Here is a 20380-nt window from a genome sequence, read left to right as displayed (position 1 = left end):
ATAATCATGCAGAAAATAAGGAAAATTTTACAGCTATGCAGTAATTCAACCAAACTAAGCAGAATTTCTCAAACTTACCTGCTTGTTTTGCTTATAATTCATGCCAATTTAAAAATTTTCCGCCAACCGCCGATTCCACCGTCTTGATATCTTTGTACTTAATTAGTTTATATCAGAAGTCTTAGTATTTAGTTCCACCAAAATCTCACGTCCATTATGGGATCAATGTCAAAATTGACTCTAGAAACAAATTGTCAAGTAACCCACTATGAACATTGATATGCCATAACACAATACATATCGTTGAATAATCAATATTTTGTGGTCAACTGGAAAACACAACGACATATTATGCGACTATTAATTTCCAAGGTTGATCTAAATAACTTCTCAAAATATTTATGTTAATTGCATACTTATTTCATACAAAAAAATGACTATCTGATGTAATGTACTTCGCTACCTGACTGCAAAAGTTACAGAAACAACTTTTAAAGTCCTTTGTAAAATGCTGTCCAATCCTGACGTACTTAAAGTCTTCGACGTCCTTAAACTTTTGTAATTTAAAATTTCGAGAACAAAAAGTTCAAAACACCCAAAACTGAGAAAATTGCTAATAGGACAAGGTTTAGAAGAATTTGAAGTCATTAAGAATGACAGAATTGCAGAGAATTCTTAAAAAAGGTCTTTAAGACTTGTTTCTGAAACTTTTACATCTAAATAAACAAGTGCATTGTGGCAGGAGGAGGTTACTTTTAACCAATTTAAATGGATCTGTGATTCACATAAGATAAGTCCTGGTATTAGATAGTTATTAGTCCTGGAGGTTAACAGACGGTTTTTGTATAACATGAAAGCGAATTTTCTAACGACTAGGAGGCACCGCACCCTGCTAGCCCCCCTAATTGATTCTCATTCAAATGTATTTCAAATTTGTTAGAAAGTTTGTTTGTTTTTGAAGGTTCTGTTATAACATGAGATAACGCTTTTTTTGCGAAAAATATACTATTTTTGTAACTAATGTGAGGTTAGAATAGCCACATTTTCGTGAAAATAGAAAGCGTTTGTGATCAATTTTTTTTAAAAATATTTAAACAATTCAGAGTTAATCGTTGATTTTGATAAGTTTTTATCTAGGTGGAAAAACCTCAACACTTTGGCGATTATTAAAAATCTTTCGTAACTTTTAAGATATTTGTTGTTCTTACTACGTCAATGGCACTTGTCAATATCTGCAAGTCTGCTATCGGAATCCAAACGAATTTTTAAGGCAGAGGGTGGGTGCGTTTCTTGTTTATCAGTAGCGTCATCTATGGCCAAGAATACGATTTTAAACCCATACACGTTACATCCCGTTTTACTGGGAGAACCCCTTCATACTCCATTCATTCATCTACAGATCTTAATTATGACCTGAACCAGGGAATGATCCATCTCCAATTCAGTACCCCCAGAGGTGTTGATTTGTTATGGGAACATGGGAGGACTTTGTGAACCAGACGCATTAAACGTATACCAGTAGCCATTTAATACACAGAGATTCTTCGGTCAGGATATTCGAATTCACGATCAAGAGCTAACGTCCTACCAACCACGTTATCCAGGAATATCTTAAATTACTTTAGTTATTAGTTCATTCTAAAGTCCAGATAACTTTTTATGGCGCATGGATGGCTAGATGGCACATATAGTTAAAAATTGTAGTTTTGTCTCTTGGGCACTTGAGCTGAGGCTTTCTCATTTTCGATGGCAAAAGAGCTTCGAAAAAACTCTGTTAAGGGTACTTGAGGTCTTTCCTAATCGAACAATTTCAGGTTTCAAAAATTAATGTGCAAGCCTAAAAAAAAATCGCTTTAGTTTAAATCGGGTAAATAATCCCTCATATTAAAAGCCGAATCAATTTTTAAAAAAAATGACTATATGTAATATTTAAATCATGACATTTGTCTTTCAGCAGCTTTTCTGTGAAAGTGGCATTATGAAATTTAACACAGTTTACGCACAATTGAAAAGCTTAAACACTCAACAAAAGTTGAAAATTAACTAAAAAAAAAAAAAAAAAAATAGCTGATTTAAAACAACTTGCAGTCTCAAACTGCATATTTCATATACCTCACAAAAACTATCGGTGCTAAAAAAGATAATGTGAGGAAAATACTTTTAAACTACGGGGGAGGGGATTAATTCACGAAATTAATCGGCCAGAAAGTCTCTATCAAACATTTTTAAGTGAGCAGATTTTTTTAAAGAAATCATTCAAGCATGTAATTTTTTAAAAAAATGATTGAGTTCATTTTATAGATGTTTGGCGATGGGCCAAATGTAACTTTTATGTTTCCATTATTTATTAGCTTAATCCATAATTTTATTAGTTTTGAAGTTTTTAAACACAAAGGTATTTCAATATAATCAGAAGAGAGTATTTTATCTATGGGTCAACAATCTCATTGAATTTTATGAGGAGAAAAACTATAACTTCTTGTCCAGTGACTCCAAAATCTATTCAATTCATTAAAAGCTCTATAATTTATTTTTCATCGATTCTTTTTAAGGAGCCTATCTAGAACTATCTGAATAACGGAAATGTTTCTTGTTTTGTTTTTTGTTTAAGAAGTTTATTAAAAATAGGTAATAAAGAAATTAGTAAAGATTCAACGTAAAAAAAATGCAATTCCAACTGGAGGTGTTGCAGGAAAGGATTTCGGATAAAGGATTTAGAATAGCATCCTAACTAGTGCGTAAGTTGACCACTTATGATGAATTGCTTTAGTGGTCAAATTAGACATGAGGTCAACTTATAAAAGGGTAAGTCATTGTTTCTCTTGTCAAGTTATGAAGAGTTAAGAACAAAATTCAATAATGCTATTAGGCAAATTTGACTTCTTTTAGAAGTTAACATACAAGATAAGCAGGTGGTCAAGTTATAATGATTTTGCTCCCTTTTATTATACAGGATAAATTATGTTCTTAATAATAGAAATCAACATAAACAGGTGGTCAACTTGACTGGTTTCGCCTAAGTACTGAGTTTATCATCTTTTATTTTGCACCAAGTTCACCAGATCTTTCATTGGAATGGGATTATAAAAATGTATATCCTTTAATTACTGAATGTAATCTTAAAAAGTGCATTTTTTAAAAGGGAAGTGCATTAAAAAGTGCATTTTTTAAATCTTATACAATTAGGCAGAGTAGACCGTTCACTTTTTTGCTCCAAAGATTATTATTCTAGAAGATCTAGATTTGAATTTTGTTTCAGATATATCAGTTAACTTATGATTGTTATCAATTTACTGTTACAAATAATGAAATTGCATTGAATTATTTTCCAGAACAAAAATTCTTGAAGTTGCTTAAAATATTTATATTTTCAAACCATTGTTTTGTAAATAAGAAAAATTGCATTTAGTCTTTAAAAAGAAAGTTGACTGCTTTCGAAATAACTAATATTGGGCTCAAAAATGAACAATAAAAATATACCAATAATGAAAAAAAAATTCTTTCAATTATGAAAAAATGCATAAATTACAGTTATATTAGTGAAGAAACAAATTATTTGTTTTAGTTTGAGAATGTAGTTAAAAAGCATTTATTTATTTTTTTCTGTTTTAGGATATGATTAAAAAGCTGAATGAAATAAACAACTTCTCTGCCAAAGTCTGACTGCACGACTATGCATAAATATGCACGATGCTTTTAGAAGTTTCTCTCATCATTTTTATGAACGGTAAGAGCTTTAAGTTTATTATTGTATACTGTTTTCATCGTTATACAAAGCATAATAATATTGTTTACATAATAATATTTTGTATAATAAGCATAATAATATTTTGTACATTTGCAACTTCTTGAGATTTAGTTAAGTTGAATTAAAATTGCCATTGAATCTTGTCAGGGGTTGTTTTACTTGATCAAAGTCCCGAAAAGATTGCCTTTTTTCATTTATACATTGATCATTATTTCTTATATCATACTCCGGGTCAAAAATAACTTACTTTCTTCTACATACCAATACAATGTCAGGTTACCAGATTTCAAGACGACGAATCAAATCTGTCGTTGAGTATTTCCTATGATGATAATGGAAACTTTCATTAGTACCGAAACGGCTGACTGTTTTAAAATTTTTCTTTATTCAAGCTTTATCATTCCCTTTACTACATTCCAGCTCTAAGATAAAGCTACTTTCTTCTATGTGTGAATGATATTAAGTCAGCAAATTTCCGACATGGAAATTCCAATACATCTTTGAGTATCGCTATTGATAAGGGCACTTGTTTATGGTACCGAAACAACTGGCTGTCTTTTTAAAAAATTTTTTTATTCAACACCACTTTCTATATTGTAATATTCCATCAAAAAGAATAACCTTATTTTCTTACCCATGCCCCTATTTGGGGGAGACGGGGACCTAATTAACCTTACCAGTCCAACTTTTCAGAAAACCTGTAATTAGACATTTTTTAAAAAAAAACCCAATCAAAATCAGGTTGGAGAACATAAAATCAAAATATTGAATTCAACATGGCGTCCAAAATTTACTAACTAACTCATTTTATCAAGTTTTTCTGAGGCTGCTTTTGAAGAATTGTTTTGCCCCAATTAAATTCAAAATGGCATATCTAATATTGAACTCCAGGAAACAAAAATTTTTAAGATGCAAACATTTAAGAACTTCTTTTTGCCTCCAATGTTATTAATGAAAATTGGAAGAAAAAAAAACTTTTGATTAAATTTTCAGACAGTTTTTGTGTAGTTTGGTGGGTGTTTTCCGAAGACTTTTCACTGACGAAAACAAGAGCAAAAAGATCACAATTTAAGTACCTTAAACTTGAAGCAAAGCTATAGTTTTAAACTGTAACTTTGTTCTGTTTTTCAGTAAAGAACAACCGAGACTTTAAAAAAACAATTTAAATAATAAAAAAAAAATTTTTTTTTTTAAATTCTCAAATTTGGCAATCTTTATTCACTTATTTGGAAATAAATTGAAATCAAGCAATTTTCATACTCATTTTCATGTGAGCGCATTTCAACGAGTCTTAATAATGTGACATTTGGCTAATTTTCAAATATTAAGCAATTCAACTTTCCTAGCATAACAAAAAGGCTGTTGATGTTTCCAAAACTATTGTTTTTTAATATTAAAATGCCATAATTAGCATAGAAATTTATTTGTTGTTACTTAAAAGCTTCACCTATGAATTTCGGAAAGCCTTATTAAATTAATTGTTACTTTAAGAAATGTTGCAAGTTGAAAATTTCCATTAGTATCGAATTTAGAGAACTAGAAATGAATTTCGTGCAAAATATTTATTGAGATTCCTATCATTGCTTTTTTTCGTTTGTTTTGGTTAGTTTTATAAAATATTAAAAAAAATTTTTAAATTTTTTATGTTGGCAAATAAATAAAGTAAAAGCATCAGAACTATCAAGGTAATCAAATTTGGAAAAATGCATCGTTCGATAAGACAAACAAAATGTTCATCTTGAAAATTTTTGATGGGTGGCTACCCTAAATGCCTTCCTTCAATTTGTTAAGTGAGTTTGAACAGAAAAATATATAAAACAAAATCTCTCCACCCCTCCAAAGATAAAAAAAAAAGAGTTCTGCAGGATTTTTTTCCGTTTACAAGAAGAGAACCATCAGAGTGGGGTGTAATGATAAATTTACGACCCCCTCCCCCCAAGACAGCAAACGAGAAAGTGGAAAATCGATGGGATTTCTCCATAAGCTGAATTTTGATGTATGAATATCGTGTTGCAGTTGACACAAGTCTGGAAATAGTTTATTTATGTTCTGATATGGATGGTTAGACTGTAAGCCAAGTAGAGAGGATAGATTACAGAGAAGAGTAAACTTGAAATCTGTTTGAAAGCAGATATCTATTTTTCTCAGTTTTGGCATAAAAGAGTGTTAATTCGCTTAATTTTGATACTCTCCAGTTTGTATTGTTAAAAAAAATCTATTTTAATGTTGAAAAAAGTATAACGATGTGATAAACATTTCAAATATAAATTTGTAGTAAAAATACTGTTGACTAGAAGATTGTTAACAAGACTCTTAACAGATTTTTAAAAAAGACCAAAATATTTACTGAATAATCTTCTCTAGGATAGTTTATCGTCTGAACGATCTCACATAGGTAGTAAAAGACCAGAAAAAGTTATTAAATAATCTTCTTTAGGTAAAAGTTGATCATCTGAACGATCTCACATAGGTAGTAAAAGACCAGAAAAAGTTATTAAATAATCTTCTTTAGGTAAAAGTTGATCGTCTGAACGATCTCACATAGGTAGTAAAAGACCAGAAAAAGTTATTAAATAATCTTCTCTAGGTAAAAATTGATCATCTGAACGATCTCACATAGGTAGTAAAAGACCAGAAAAAGTTATTAAATAATCTTCTCTAGGTTAAAGTTGATCGTCTGAACGATCTCACATAGGTAGTAAAAGACCAGAAAAATTTATTAAATAATCATCTCTAGGTTAAAGTTGATCGCCTGAACGATCTCATATAGGTTGTAAAAGACTAGAAAAATTTATTAAATAATTTTCTCTAGGATGAAGTTGATCGTCTGAACCATCTTACATAGACAATGAGAAATTAATTAACGAATTATTCGTCATTCAATGTACCTATTGTTGCAACGAATTATGGAAAAAAGAGCACCGGAAGAAAAACTCTTGGAAAAAAAAACTCCGGAAAAAGCATCGAAAATAAAGCACCTCATTGAATATTATATAATGTCCGATTCCATTCAGTCCATCAAACTCGAATTTATAACAATTAAATATTTTTCAAGAGATTCATTAAGATTCTAAGTTTAATTTGAAGTTGACAACGCGGATCATTATAAAATATTATTAATACTTCCTATATTTTTAATTGCAAATACTATTATATAATATATTGTTATTAATGGTTTATCAATCAACGGTTATCTTTTAGGCATAAATCTTTTCATGAGTTAAAAATATTACCAAAAATGATAAAGCATTTCCATTTCACTAATTTTAAAAAAAAAAAAAATAAGAATAACTAGTTGAAAAAGAATTATTCGTTTATTATTATATCGCAATACCATAAGTGTTATATAAAATTGTAGTAAAATAGTAAATAATATAGTGAATTACTCAAAAAATGAAAGAACTCAATGAAATCAAATGAAATGAATGAATTAATAAAGGTCAGAAAACCAAATCCGCCGAAGAGAGGTAAGTTCATTTAGAGAAAGTGCGTTTTTGTGACTGGCTTCGCAACTTACTAAAATATCTTTTACACATAGTAATTAGCATATTTATGGCTGTAGCCTGAAACTATTTAGATATCATCACTTTAGATATTATCACTCACTTCGTGAGTGGTAATTCCCTCAATAGATCAAAAGTTAGTCGTGGTGTTAATTTCTTCCAGTCTATTTAAGATTCATTACAGATCTTGAAATCTATCCGAGAAAGTTAATAGAGATTATTTAATGACTTCTTCTGGTACAACTTTTTATAAAGTAGTATTTCTTTGAGCAGTTGTTTTTGAAAGTACGGCAGCTGAAAGGCAGGTCATATTATTAAAAAAAATTCGGTAAAAACATATTTTACAACAGCTGTTTAAAAATAATAAAATCCCTACATTAATCAACATTTTAAATAAATAAACATAAAATGTTTCATTCCTGGAATTTTTTCACAAAATAACAATAAATTGAATTAAATAAATCAAAATCAATTAATCCTTTTATAAAATCTATCAAATATACTCTAATAATTTAGGCATTGGCAATCTTATCCCTTAGAAAGTTTAAAATTTATTTCTCCATTACAATAGTCAAAATGTTATGTCCATATACATTTGTACGTAGCACAATTGTACGTATCCTAGCGTCCTCATTAAACCTCATAATTTAACTTATTTTACTGATTCTAGAACATTTCTTTTGGATTTAGAATGTATTATAGGGTACTTCTCAAGAGGAGGGAACAATAACCTCTGCCATTTCTCTTGATATGTTTGTCATATGCACTAAATATTCACACCTAAATGCAATATACTTTTCTATTTAAGTAAAATTAATCTCATAATAACTTTTTTCATTGAATTTTGGGTCATCTTATTACTTTAAATGATTAATTTATGGGGAAAGTTAGCATTACCTAATTTGGACAATCGTTTATGTCATAGTTTTAAATGCTTGTATAATGTCTATAAGAATTGATAAATAAATACAGGGTTATTAATAATTCCCTCTGGGATTTCGAAGCGTTATAGTAAAAAAACGAAGACAAATATGTCGAAAAAGAACATATGAAATTTTTCCGAAAGTATTCAAGTTTTAATTTAAGCAGTTGCCGGTAGATGACAGTAACATGTACCACTGAAGCCAGTTGTAGTAAACATAAGGTTGTAGTAAACAGAGGGAATTATGAATAACCCTGTATAAGGTACTTACTTAAATTTATTTTCTGTTAAAATGATAGTGTGTTTTCGTGTGTTACTGATTAGAATATGCATTGAAACACAAAATTGCTTTTCTAAAAATCTTTCGCACATTAAAATATAGATTATCAACTACCGGTATTTCATTTGTTAAGGATATTATCAGTTAATAGTGAGACTTTATACTCTTTTTTTTGTTTATAAAAATCTAATAAACTATTTTTTTAAAAAAAAAAATGGTGTTGTATTGGCTCAGTTAACATCCTGAATTTCCAAAATTAGCCTTTTTGGTTGGAAAAGAATATTTTAAGGTGTTTTATAGAAATCGTTAACAGCAATTTATGATAATTTCTTTAACTTGGCAAAATTATAAATCAACTTTAAAACGTCTACTGATAATTAAATTTAAACTCAATTGTTTTTAAAACTCAAAATTTAGATCTATGTTATTCTCCACCATTTCGAGAACTGCTGGTCGATAACGTAATATACATATGAACAGATGTATATTACGCAATCGATGTGAGAACTGATTTAGAAATCAATTTAGAAATGACTGATTTAGAAAATGAATCGACTTAAGAACTGAACTTTTGAGAACTTATTTAACGTAATATACATATACTAAAGAACATATCTTTTAGAACATTTTCAATGCAGAAAATATTATGACATTCATTCAACCACATTCTTCATGAAATAAGTTGCTGAAATGTCTAACATGAGGAAGGTAAATATTTTTTTTTTGCGTCCTCATTCCAAATCTCATCGAAGAAATGTATGAAAGAATTGTAAGTGAAGCTGAAAAAGTAATAACTGGCCCCAGGTGTAAATCGATCAGAAGTTCTTTTGCCACTTTGCTGTCATGTCTAAGAAAGAAGACTTATCATTGCCACCCCCTTTCCCCCACATCTTATTTCCTGGAGAATCTGGAAAAAAAGAATCACACAAAAACTGGAATAAGATTTTTTTTTGTACACACACGTTTACTTATCTATCTTGTTTCCTCGAGACTACTCATTGGATGAACTTCAGCCATCTTTAGTTGGGATTCCCGGCTTCGGTCAAGCATTTCATATGAAATGCTTGACCATTTCACTATGAAAAGCCATAGTAGGTTATTGGAAAAGAATTTATCAAAATATTTGGAATGTTAAATAATTGACCTGAATTACAAATGCACAAAAATAAAAAAAAGAGCATCTGAATAACATTTGATCTAGCAGTCAGATGTTCAAGTTCTAAGATAGTATCGTAATGATCGAATGATTGACCTTGAATGTCTTAATTCATTGGTACAGATTGGTGTGGGTATCTCGATCCTGATTGGCTGCTGAAATGTGGCATTTGTTTACGTTCTTTCCATTCTATTTCGAGTAAGCCGCATAAAGCCTACACAAAGATTCTTTCATAAGATTTCAATTCTTTCACTATATATTTCTTACTTAGCACAAAGACAGGCACGAAGAAACGTTGAACATAAACAACCTAATTATGTATTGAAGTTGCCAGGTACGCGAAACAAAAATAGATCACGGTTACAATAAAATAAATAAACAAATATTAAATATAATTTAAGTAGAAAATGTAGACGAGAAAGAATTATATTTCAACAAATATGATGTGAGATACGGAGCGAAATTTAATTAACTTCACGTTAATTAACATTCTAACTTATGTCGAGAATTTTAGCTCAACTTTAACATGGGATTTAGCTTATAAACGATCAGCTGTAGCTGACGTCATAGTTCACATGTGTGGGTATCTGTGATCTTCTGCTTCTTGAAGTGCAAGTGCCAAATTAGCAGTTCATGTCATAATTAAGAGCAAACATAACATAGTATATCCCGAGTGGATAAATCAGCAATTATATGGTTTAGCTAGATGAACCGAAGCTTCACCATATAAGTATATTTTATTAAAAAAAAAGGAAAAAAAACTAAGTTAATGGTAATTAAAAACTATATTCGAATGATTCCCAATCGAATCCAAATCACGATCTAATGAGTGGGCAAAAGGGTTGACGTAAATAACGTTACTTAATTTCGCCAAGGTGCCAACTGCCGGAATTATATAAAATACTAGGTTAGTATTCTTTTTTTTATGCGGGTTGTAAAAAAAGTTAATAATCAATAAAAAAAGTTAATAATCTGTAATGATCAACGCTGTGAAATTCTGCACAAAACTAAAAGACATACAGATACAAGTAATTAAGCTAATTTTAACAATTTCAATTTTATTTGTATATTATTATCAGTATAAGCAAAATATGTTTTTAAAAGCTCATTTCATCAAAACAAAGATTAAATGTATTCAGTGTCATTTTGCATAATTACTCGAGGTAAATCATAGTCGATATTCAAAAATTACCATTTCAGCAATTTATTTCGATATTTATTCCTTTAGATAGACATTAAAAGCCTTATTTCTACTGTACCTACAGTTGGTATATTTTTACCAGTTTAAGGTAATATGCTGGCAAAATTAACTAATCTGGTAAACATTTAGTATCTAATAAAATCACCAAATTAAATAATATTTATTAAACATTATTGGCACCAATAGCAATACGGCAATTTTATACGATTCTTATATTCAATTACCGCTTGCGTTCTCCATTAATTTAGCTTTTTAATAAAAAATATATTTTTATTTCATTTTTTTTTTACCTATTACAAAATTACTTCAATTTCTGCCTATTATCAAAATTAATATTTATACATAATTATAATCATATTGTCATATTTTTATAATTTTTGGCGAGCTCCTATCGATACTAATATCAAAGGGCTTAAAAAATAGCTAAACCATTATTGATGTCAGTAATACTTCATTAAATGTGATATTAAATGCTATTAGAATTCCTGTGATAGATGGTTATAAGAATCTATTATACCAATATTGGTGCTTAATATAGGTACTGTAATAATAGGTTTTTACCGTCCTCCGAAGCGGATACACACCCTAATATTACCATTTTACACCATTACATAGTCATGGCACCTGTTATGAAAAAGTTTGCTGACGTTGGAAATATTTGGTGATTGAAGAGAAAATTGGCGATTTTTTTTGAAGAAGTTCGATGATTACTATTATATTGATATTTTCATCTAGCCTAATAAGACAAGACCTTTATTTCCCACGGCTTTTTAAAAGGTAAATTACTTTAGAGTGAAAAATCTGTAATCAATAATTTGTCAAGAGCAAAATTATACCGAGAAAATGAAAGGCAAATATTTAACCTAAAATCTGAACCCTCTTAGCCGCATTATTTATGCTTTTAGACTTTCCTAATATCACGGCTTGTATTTTAAACAAAGTAGAAAGACATGATAAATAAAAAGTAACAAAACAAATTTCCTCTTGCAATGTCTGGGCATTATTATTTCAAACGAAGTAGAGAGTAAAAAAGAAGGGGGTATTCATTACAAAAAAATTAGACAAAGTCTTGTAGAGGCTTTGTTTTGATTTCCCATGAGGTTGCAAATTCTGCTCCAGTTTGGAACAGTGATAGCTTGAGTTCTCACGTCCGCAGAAAATGGCTTTTGTGGTCTGATAATGATGCTTGAAGGAATAACAGAATTTATACTCTAGCATGATTACTTTGATACAAATTGCACTGAAATAACTTTAATAAAAAATATTTAATTTCCGAAAAGTCTGTTTTCGATTAGGACTTCTAATATTTTTATCTTCCTTTTTTTTAAAAAAAAATTTAAACAAAAACAAATCAATTGATCTGAGCACGATGCGTTGTATAAGAGTTTTAAAATCCCTTTATTTTAAATCAGGTCAAACGCAAACAATAAGAAATGAATAATATTTAAATGGAATTTTTTTTTCAATCTTTTGATGGTTGATTCATTATTTGGAAATGTAGTATTACGCTATTCTCTTATTAGTCCATTCGCCTAGCTGTCAAATCGCTACCAGAAGGTGAACTTGTATGACTGCCAAAAGAGAGAACTTACAGGTAAATTCGCCCATTAGGTCATTCGCCTAACTGATTATTAGGTAGGTACTTTTACGTCGCACTAGAGCTGCTCAATGGGCTATCAGAGGCGGGTCTGAGAAACATCCTGAGGATGATCCGAAGCCACGCCATCACAATTTCGATCCTCGGCAGAGGGGATGACTCCCCCGCTTTGGTAGCCTGAAGATATGCTTGTGAAGTCAAGCACTTTACGGTAGAACAGTTTAACGAAGACCGATACTGCACACCCTCGGTCCCTACGCTGGTTAACCAAAGTGGTCACCCACCCGCTTACCTACCGCAGCCAGTGATGCTTGATTTCCGTTTCTAACTGAAAAAAGTGTCTTTACAATAAAGACACTTAAATCTTCTTAAAGATACTTAACGATGATTAAGTCGTAAAGACACGTTTCCCAGTTGAACACCGAGCGGGACAATTGATTATTGAAACTGCATTAATCTTCAGCCAAGGGGAATGAGATCGAAAATTAAAACTCGTGATTTTTCTTTCTTAAAAATAAGGATTAGCTTTTATATCGAAAACTTGGATTATTGGATTATTTACTGTTAAAATTATATCACTTTTATGTATTAACCCCGATTTTTGATGTCCTTTATTTCTCAACGCATATACTGTTTACTTAAATGGTAATTATTTGAATGAAAAAATATGAAATAATTAAAATATAAATTAAGATAACAATATAATTCAGATAATATTTTAATAAAGTCTTATTTCTTATGATGCAGAATATTGTGCACTTTCATTTAAAAGTAAAATAATAATAAAACTAATACCTAAAATATTTTTGACAAAAGCTGTATTATGTTTTTATAAGTTATACATAAAACTTTCTAACTGACCTCTGTACGGTTCAATAAAAATTTTCAGTGCTTGCAATCATTCAAAAATAATAATAGTATCCAATATAAGTTAAAAGAGTATTTCACTATAGCATACCAATGCTTAGAGAACGTGCTGCTTTAGGTCTACTCTTTTTTGAGTAATTAAAAATTGAGTAGAAGAATAAATAATTTCTAATAATAATTTCTAATAATTTCTAAATAAATAATTTCTTTAATTTCAATTAATATATTATTTAAAAAAAATTGAATGTGATTGATGTATCATATTTCTATTTTTGCAATATTAACTTTTAATTAAAAAAATATATAAATTATTGTTAAATGGAATGTAAATAAATAATGTTAAAACATTTAAGGAAAACAATAATATAAAATGAGTTTAAAAATCTGATCTTTTTCGAAGTAAAAGTCCGGTACATTTAACTGAAAAATGCAAGAGCAGCTGCCTAATTTCGGGCTTTGGAATTATTTTAGTGACTACCACTGCCTTAAAGCACTTAGTTACACAATGATATACAATAAAATCATAGAAATATATATTTCCTGTAACATAACAATAATTTATTCTTAATTATTTCCTAACCTGTAACATTAATATTGATTAATGTTGTATCATTTCTGTGAAAGTCGCGACAACTTTTTGCTGATTTCATTTTGTGTCCGACAAATAGCTGTTTTGTCTTTCCATTGTTGATAAAAATACATAAAACTCTCGACGCGGTAATCGGCCGTAAATTTTATTGTATTGTCGTTTGTCTGTGGGTGTATTTTTCCCGGAAAAATGAAGAAAATTATGGTTATAGATGGGAATAAGGATGCTGCGTGAAGGGCAATTCTGTTATAAGCTTAGGACAGAGATAGTATTAGAGGGAGCGCATCACGGCTGAATAGGCAAAGACTTATGTTAAACATCAAGAAGCAACTACTTACGTGATTGGTTAGAAGGGAAACATTATTTGGCGAATTACGAATACTATGGCACCGAATGAAAACAATCAATCAATGTTGTATTTTACGCATACTCGTTTAAACAAAAATTTTGCCTATAGTGGCTCAGGCGATAGAGCACTCGCCTTCCAATAAGGTGCACCGGGTTCGAATCTAACCGATGGCTGGTCGATATGAATTTTACTCCCGGCTCGGACTTACCACAGTGCTGACGTAAAATATCTTCAGTGGTAGACGGATCATGGGTTAGAGCAGTCAGGCTAACCGTGGTAGGTTTTCGTTGTTTTATCAAAAGTTAGTTTCATCAAAAAGTCCTCCAAGAAGGCAAATTTCTCACAATACTTGATCCAGGAGTTCCCTTGTCTTCTGGATTCAAAATTACAAGGTTACGTAGTTGAACATTAATAGTTGTAAACCCAAAATTGGGCCGGCTGTTCAACGACGGTTATGAAATAAAGTAAAATTGTCATCAAAAATTGCCGAATATATAGCCAAATTAAGATAAAAAGTGGATAAAAAGCAATTCAGTAAAGATTATAAGACTGTGAAATTCTGTGACAGCAGCGGCCTCCTTTGTAACGTAATGATGACGCATGCGCATTGTTTACTATTACTCTCGAACAAAGTTGAAAAGTGTGTGGACGCCTTCAAACCCAAATCAAGACCCATTTTGCCATAGGGTAATAAATTATAAATTGTGAAAAATCCCATTTTAAAATGTGCTCAGTTACAAAAACCTATTTAGTACTTTTATAAAATAGGAACCTTTTAGTATTTTTTTTTTTGTTGTTGTTGATAGAAAGGATCATCAAAGTTCATCATAAGATCCTAAGAGATAGAACATACGTCTCCTTTTTAAAAGTCTTCTTCAGGAAAGAGATTCAACTCCCATCTTAAGGTGACAAGGGACTTTCAAAGAAGCAAAAATTTGTCAAAAAATCGATATTTTACATTTTATATTTTTGAAATTTAGGCATTTATCTGAACATTTAAAAAGAAAAATTTCTGGAATAAGAGCAAAATTGATGAAGTTATGGGTATTTCAGTTTTGACCACGCCCCTTTTTTCACCTTTCTTTGTCTGCAGGTAACTGTTAAAATTAGTTTAGTTTAAAATTAATTTAAAACTAGATGAATATTTTGTTAATTTTTTTTAAAAAAATTTAAAGTATGTAATTATTAAACTAGTTCATTAGACAATATTTATAGGTATTTATATTAAAAACAAGAAATATTTGTTCAGATGTAAAATTTGCAATGAAAAAAGTACTAAAAGTCATTTTTCTCAAAATGTCTTTTTTGAGAAATTTACAATTTTCAAACTGTTCCAGCGTAATGAATTTTCATTCTATTGACCTGAGAATTTAATGCTATATACTTATGAATATTATTAACATTTTGTTGGAAAAGTTTTTTGAATTAAGTGAATAGTATTTTTTTTATACATGATATTTTATAGAGGTATCATGATTTTTTCCTAAAAATGTAGGTTTTTTACTGTTTTTTTTAATGTTATTTGTTTTTATAATAAAAAATAAAAAAAAGTACTTCCAACAATTTTTTCAATATTACCTAATATGTAATATTTTAAAAGAATTTGGTCATTTTGACAAAATTTCAAACGCGAGGAGTAATATAAAAAAACATAAAAAATTGAAAAGTTTAAATTTTTTAATTTCTTAAATTTTGAAATATTTTTTTGAAATTTTGTATAAAAGTTGCTTTTAGCAATATAAATGTATCCTGAAAATTTCAAGCAAATCCCTTTATAATTTAAAAAAAAAAATTTGAAATCCCTTTGTCGCCTTAAGGCTTTTTCTCAAAGTCTCCGACGTAATATGAAATTCTGCATTTTTGCGAATAATATGCTATTTTTATAATTGCTGTGAGTTTGCAACTGTTACTCATGACTGTTAGGTCAAGTTTATCCTATCTTAAGTCAGCGCTGTCGACGCTTCTTTTGAAAATGGCTAAGACGTCAATATGGGGTAAAGCAACAGTTTTATGAAAATGAAAAGCTATTATGATCTAATTTGTTAATATTTAAAAACTTATCACAATGCTACATTACTTGGGTTCATAAAAATTTGCAAAAACGGAGAATAAGGCAATGATTTTGATAATTTTCACTCAGGCGGAAAAATGCTGCCAAATTGGCGTATTTTAAAAAAAAGTTTAATAACTTTTAAAATATTTAAGTTATTTGTCTGTTCTAACGCCCAGATAATTCTTCACGGCAAGATTATGTATTACGTTAGTTTAAAATTATAGCATTGCTTCAAGTGAAAGGCACTTAAACTATGACTTTTTTTATTTTCCACGACTACAGAGCTTCAAAAAACAGCGTCTATGTTTCCTTATTTATTCAGAAACGAATTAACATTTTTAATTCTTTTTTTCTTCCTTTTACTCATTCAAAAATGTTTTTATTGAACTTTGTTACCGAATTTTAAACTGTAAGGTTATAAGCATTTCTAAAACTTTCTCAAAGTTTAAAGTTTTTCAAAGCTTAAAGTTTTTAAAAAGACAAAATTCGGTAGCGAAGTTCAATAACAAAAATTTTCAATGTATAAAATAAAACAAAAAATTTTCAAAAATGCTAATTTGATTCTGAATAATAATTAAAGCCTAAAAATCCCTTTTCTATCAAAGGATATATTTTACCACTTGTTTTCATCACGTGTGATCTTTGGTCTATCTGCATCTTTGGTCTATTTGGTTTGGAGGATGAATGCTCTCTCTTATCTTATTCCTTTTCTAAGGTTGGGAGGGTGTATCATAAACAATTTAAGATCTGTCAGCGACTTTCCAAACATCATGAAAGATATGGCAGACAAACTGGCGACCATGGATCTGTTGATTCCATTATTTTACTCCGAGAAGATCAAACAGGTATTGATTTTGCAGTTACAGAATGATAGAATGCTTCCCAGAAGATGGAATTGAAGAAAAGAATTGTCCTTTCAAAATGACATCAGCCATTGTATTTTTGTTTCATGTAAAGAAAGCAACTCTCATTTTATCTTGTATAGATATGCTTTCTTTGAGATTTGTTTAACCTTGAAAAAAGTTAAGAGTCTAGAAGAAAAGTTTTCTTTTATAAAATACTACGGCCCATCGCCTCTTACTCGCTGTCGTTCGCCAACCCCCGAGAGTGCTTACGTAGTTCCTTTTAAATATCATCGCTTGCTCATCTCAATTTAATACTCAAGCCTTTATACTTTAATTTTCTTTATACTTCATTTTAAATATATTTCATGCTATGTCCTTGCATGCTATTATTGCTCGCCAACCTCTGAACCAAATTAAAAATATTGTAATTTTTTACACAAATTTTAACTAAAGCGTAAGCTATTCTGTATTTAAATGATATATTTCAATTTATTTAAACACTTTTTCTTATTAATTTCTTGTAAGTAAAAAGAATAACATTCTAAGAAATGAGAAATAAAAAAACCTTTCATATTTTCTCAATCCTCAAAAATAAAAAAATAAAGCATAACTATTTATTTTCCAAAGTGCATTCGTCATTTTCAGAATTTGTAGATGATCCCTTTCTTAAAAAATGGCTTCTTGGAACACGATGATCGGAAAAGATGATCTACCCCCATTATTTTATCATCAGAACCTTTGTAGCAGTTGTTTTCTTCGAAGTAACAAATGTTCCAAACGGTTATTCTTTTGCTTTAACTTCTTAACTTTGAATTTAACAGGAAATTTCTCCTTCTATATTATATTTTTATTTCTATGACTTTTTACCTTATTTTCACTGATACGAAATGGATTATACGATTATCACTTTCTGAGAGAAAGGCACTTATGTATGGCAATAATAATTCTTTTTCAGGAATTTTTCCGATTTGATTCTAAAGAATGGAGAAATAATTCTTATTTATTTCTTCGGATGTATTCAAACTTGTCTTTATAACGTCAATTTGAAATCGTTCCATTCAAATAAACTCCTCAAGAACTAATAATATTAGTTCACATTTAGAAAGAAGATAGTAAAGTATCGCTTTTATAAATCTTTCAATGTTTTTTTCTTCTTTTTTTTTGAGAAACTAATTTTTTTTGTTGAAATTATTGCTTATAAATATTTAAAAAAAATGTTTACACATAACCACCCTGATTGTTTAAATAAATATTTTAATAATATTTATTTTTTTAGTCTTTATTAACATCGTTTTGAGCGGGATTCTAATGAATCAGATATGCTACTTTCAAAGTTTAAAATTCGTCATTCTATGTAATATCTAAACATTTTATGGAACGTCAAATCGGAAACGATTCTCTAATGAGCTTGCGCAGAACCTATGTACGTAAACATGCGGGGTGCTGTATGCAAGTGCAAAATAATAAATGAACACTTAATGCTGAACGATTCGTCATTGATCACGTATTTTAGCTACCACATTAGTTAAATCTAGATAAAAACCATCTTATTACTTTTAATTATATTTAATTTAAAAATATCCTTACGAATTAAAATATTTTTTTAGCGCATGCATGTGCTTTTATTTATTTATTTTTAACAGTTGATAGTACAAAAGTTAATACTGTGAAGTTAGATAGTTGAAATCATGTAGCTTGTTTCATGTAGCTTGGATCTATTACATACGAACTCCAACTTTTTAAACTCAAGCGTTCGTAAAGTTGCCAAAAAAGATGGAACTTTTGTCAAATCGATTTTTAATGATTTTGAGACCGCATTTGCCCTGATTGATCTTGAAATATCAAATTTTTATAACGTTATCGGTTTTTTTTCCTTAATATTAATTTGTGACACTTAGTGAGTAGATTTTTTTTACAATTTCTTTTTTAAAAGGTTTTCTAAAACTATATATTAAAGGCGGTGATTACACGACACTCATGATGTTCGAAATTCTAACAAATAAAGTCCGCTGCTAGTAAATGACATCTGACAGCCATCATACAATATTAACTATACATGAATGCGGTTTCATATATTTTTTATTGATTTTTTTAAATAGAGTTTATCCTTGTAGAATGAAATTAAATACAAATGAATATGGTATATTTATTTTGCGATAAGAGATCGAATTAAAAAGAAAAGGAAAAAAAAAAAAAAAGCATTTCTCAACATTTCAACTGATTTTTACATATTAGAAACTTCAGTAATTTTTATGACTTTCATTTTAAATGCATTAAATTGTTGAATTCAACATAATAAGGTAATAAAACAAAATCGACTACCCTTTATACAAAAGCATTACCTAGAAGAAGAAAAAAAATTGAGCTAAACATAAAACTAGCTTTTTCCTAAACATGAATTGGAATATCAGTTAAATAAATGCCGCCATCAACTATTTAAATAAATTACTATAAAATATTTAATTATTTATTGAATTTGTACAAAATTCTTTGAAAAAAATAAAGTTTTCCTTGGACAGGATATTTAAACCGAGTATATTTGTATAAGGAAACGTGTTTTATCTTTGATCAAATCAAACAAACTTTAAATTTCAGAATTGGTAAACGTCGATACATGATTGTATTGAAATGAGGAACAAAAAATAGAATGTTAAATTCAATACACAAATAATGCAGAAAATTTGTCCCCACAGTTCTTTTAACAAATTCTTTCTCGTAACAAAAAATAGATAAAATAAGATTTCAATCAAAAATAAATGTTAGCTAGAAAAATTTACACAATGCAATTATAATGCTCAGTGCGCAACGTAATGGAATGAACAACCTGAATAACTTTTGATCAAATGATCGGATTTTTACGTACCAGGAATCAATTTCAATGATTCCAGGGCCTTAATTGTTTCAGACGATATTTAATCTTAATAAGAAGATATTTCCCTCATTTGTGCAGACGATATTTTAAGTTACGAAATTAGACATAAAAACGTACTTTCTCTTAATACGACTATCTTTAACTTATTACTGCAAACGATATTTTAAGTTACGAAATCAGACATAAAAACGTACTTTTTCTAAGTAAGACGATTTTTGACTAATTAGTGCAGACGATATTTTAAATTACGAAATCAGACATGAAAACGTACTTTCTCTTAATAAACTTACATATTTTCATCGGATTCAGATTTTTGGCTCTCAAAATATAGGGGTAGCCACTATCTGTAAAATATGGTCCCTATATTTAGGAAAAGAGAGCGGTCGAAAGTTTGGTTC

The 20380-nt window shown here is 29.3% G+C and overlaps 1 protein-coding gene across 2 annotated transcripts in view; it reads left to right on the top strand.

The window, feature by feature from the left end:
- LOC107436091 (neuronal acetylcholine receptor subunit alpha-10) overlaps positions 1 to 20380 on the top strand; it is a 66406-nt gene that overhangs the window by 31017 nt on the left and 15009 nt on the right. For both annotated transcript variants that reach the window (XM_087165408.1, XM_043039299.3), the window contains exon 2: positions 3613 to 3727. In XM_087165408.1, coding sequence (XP_087021534.1) covers positions 3691 to 3727 — 37 coding nt within the window. In that variant the 5' untranslated portion in view covers positions 3613 to 3690. The remainder of the gene's footprint in view (positions 1 to 3612; positions 3728 to 20380) is intronic.

Source organism: Parasteatoda tepidariorum, chromosome 6, assembly GCF_982258835.1.
Source record: "Parasteatoda tepidariorum strain Cologne lab strain chromosome 6, Ptep-v5.0, whole genome shotgun sequence".
Classification (NCBI taxonomy): domain Eukaryota; kingdom Metazoa; phylum Arthropoda; class Arachnida; order Araneae; family Theridiidae; genus Parasteatoda; species Parasteatoda tepidariorum.
This window is presented reverse-complemented; position numbering and strand designations above follow the sequence as displayed.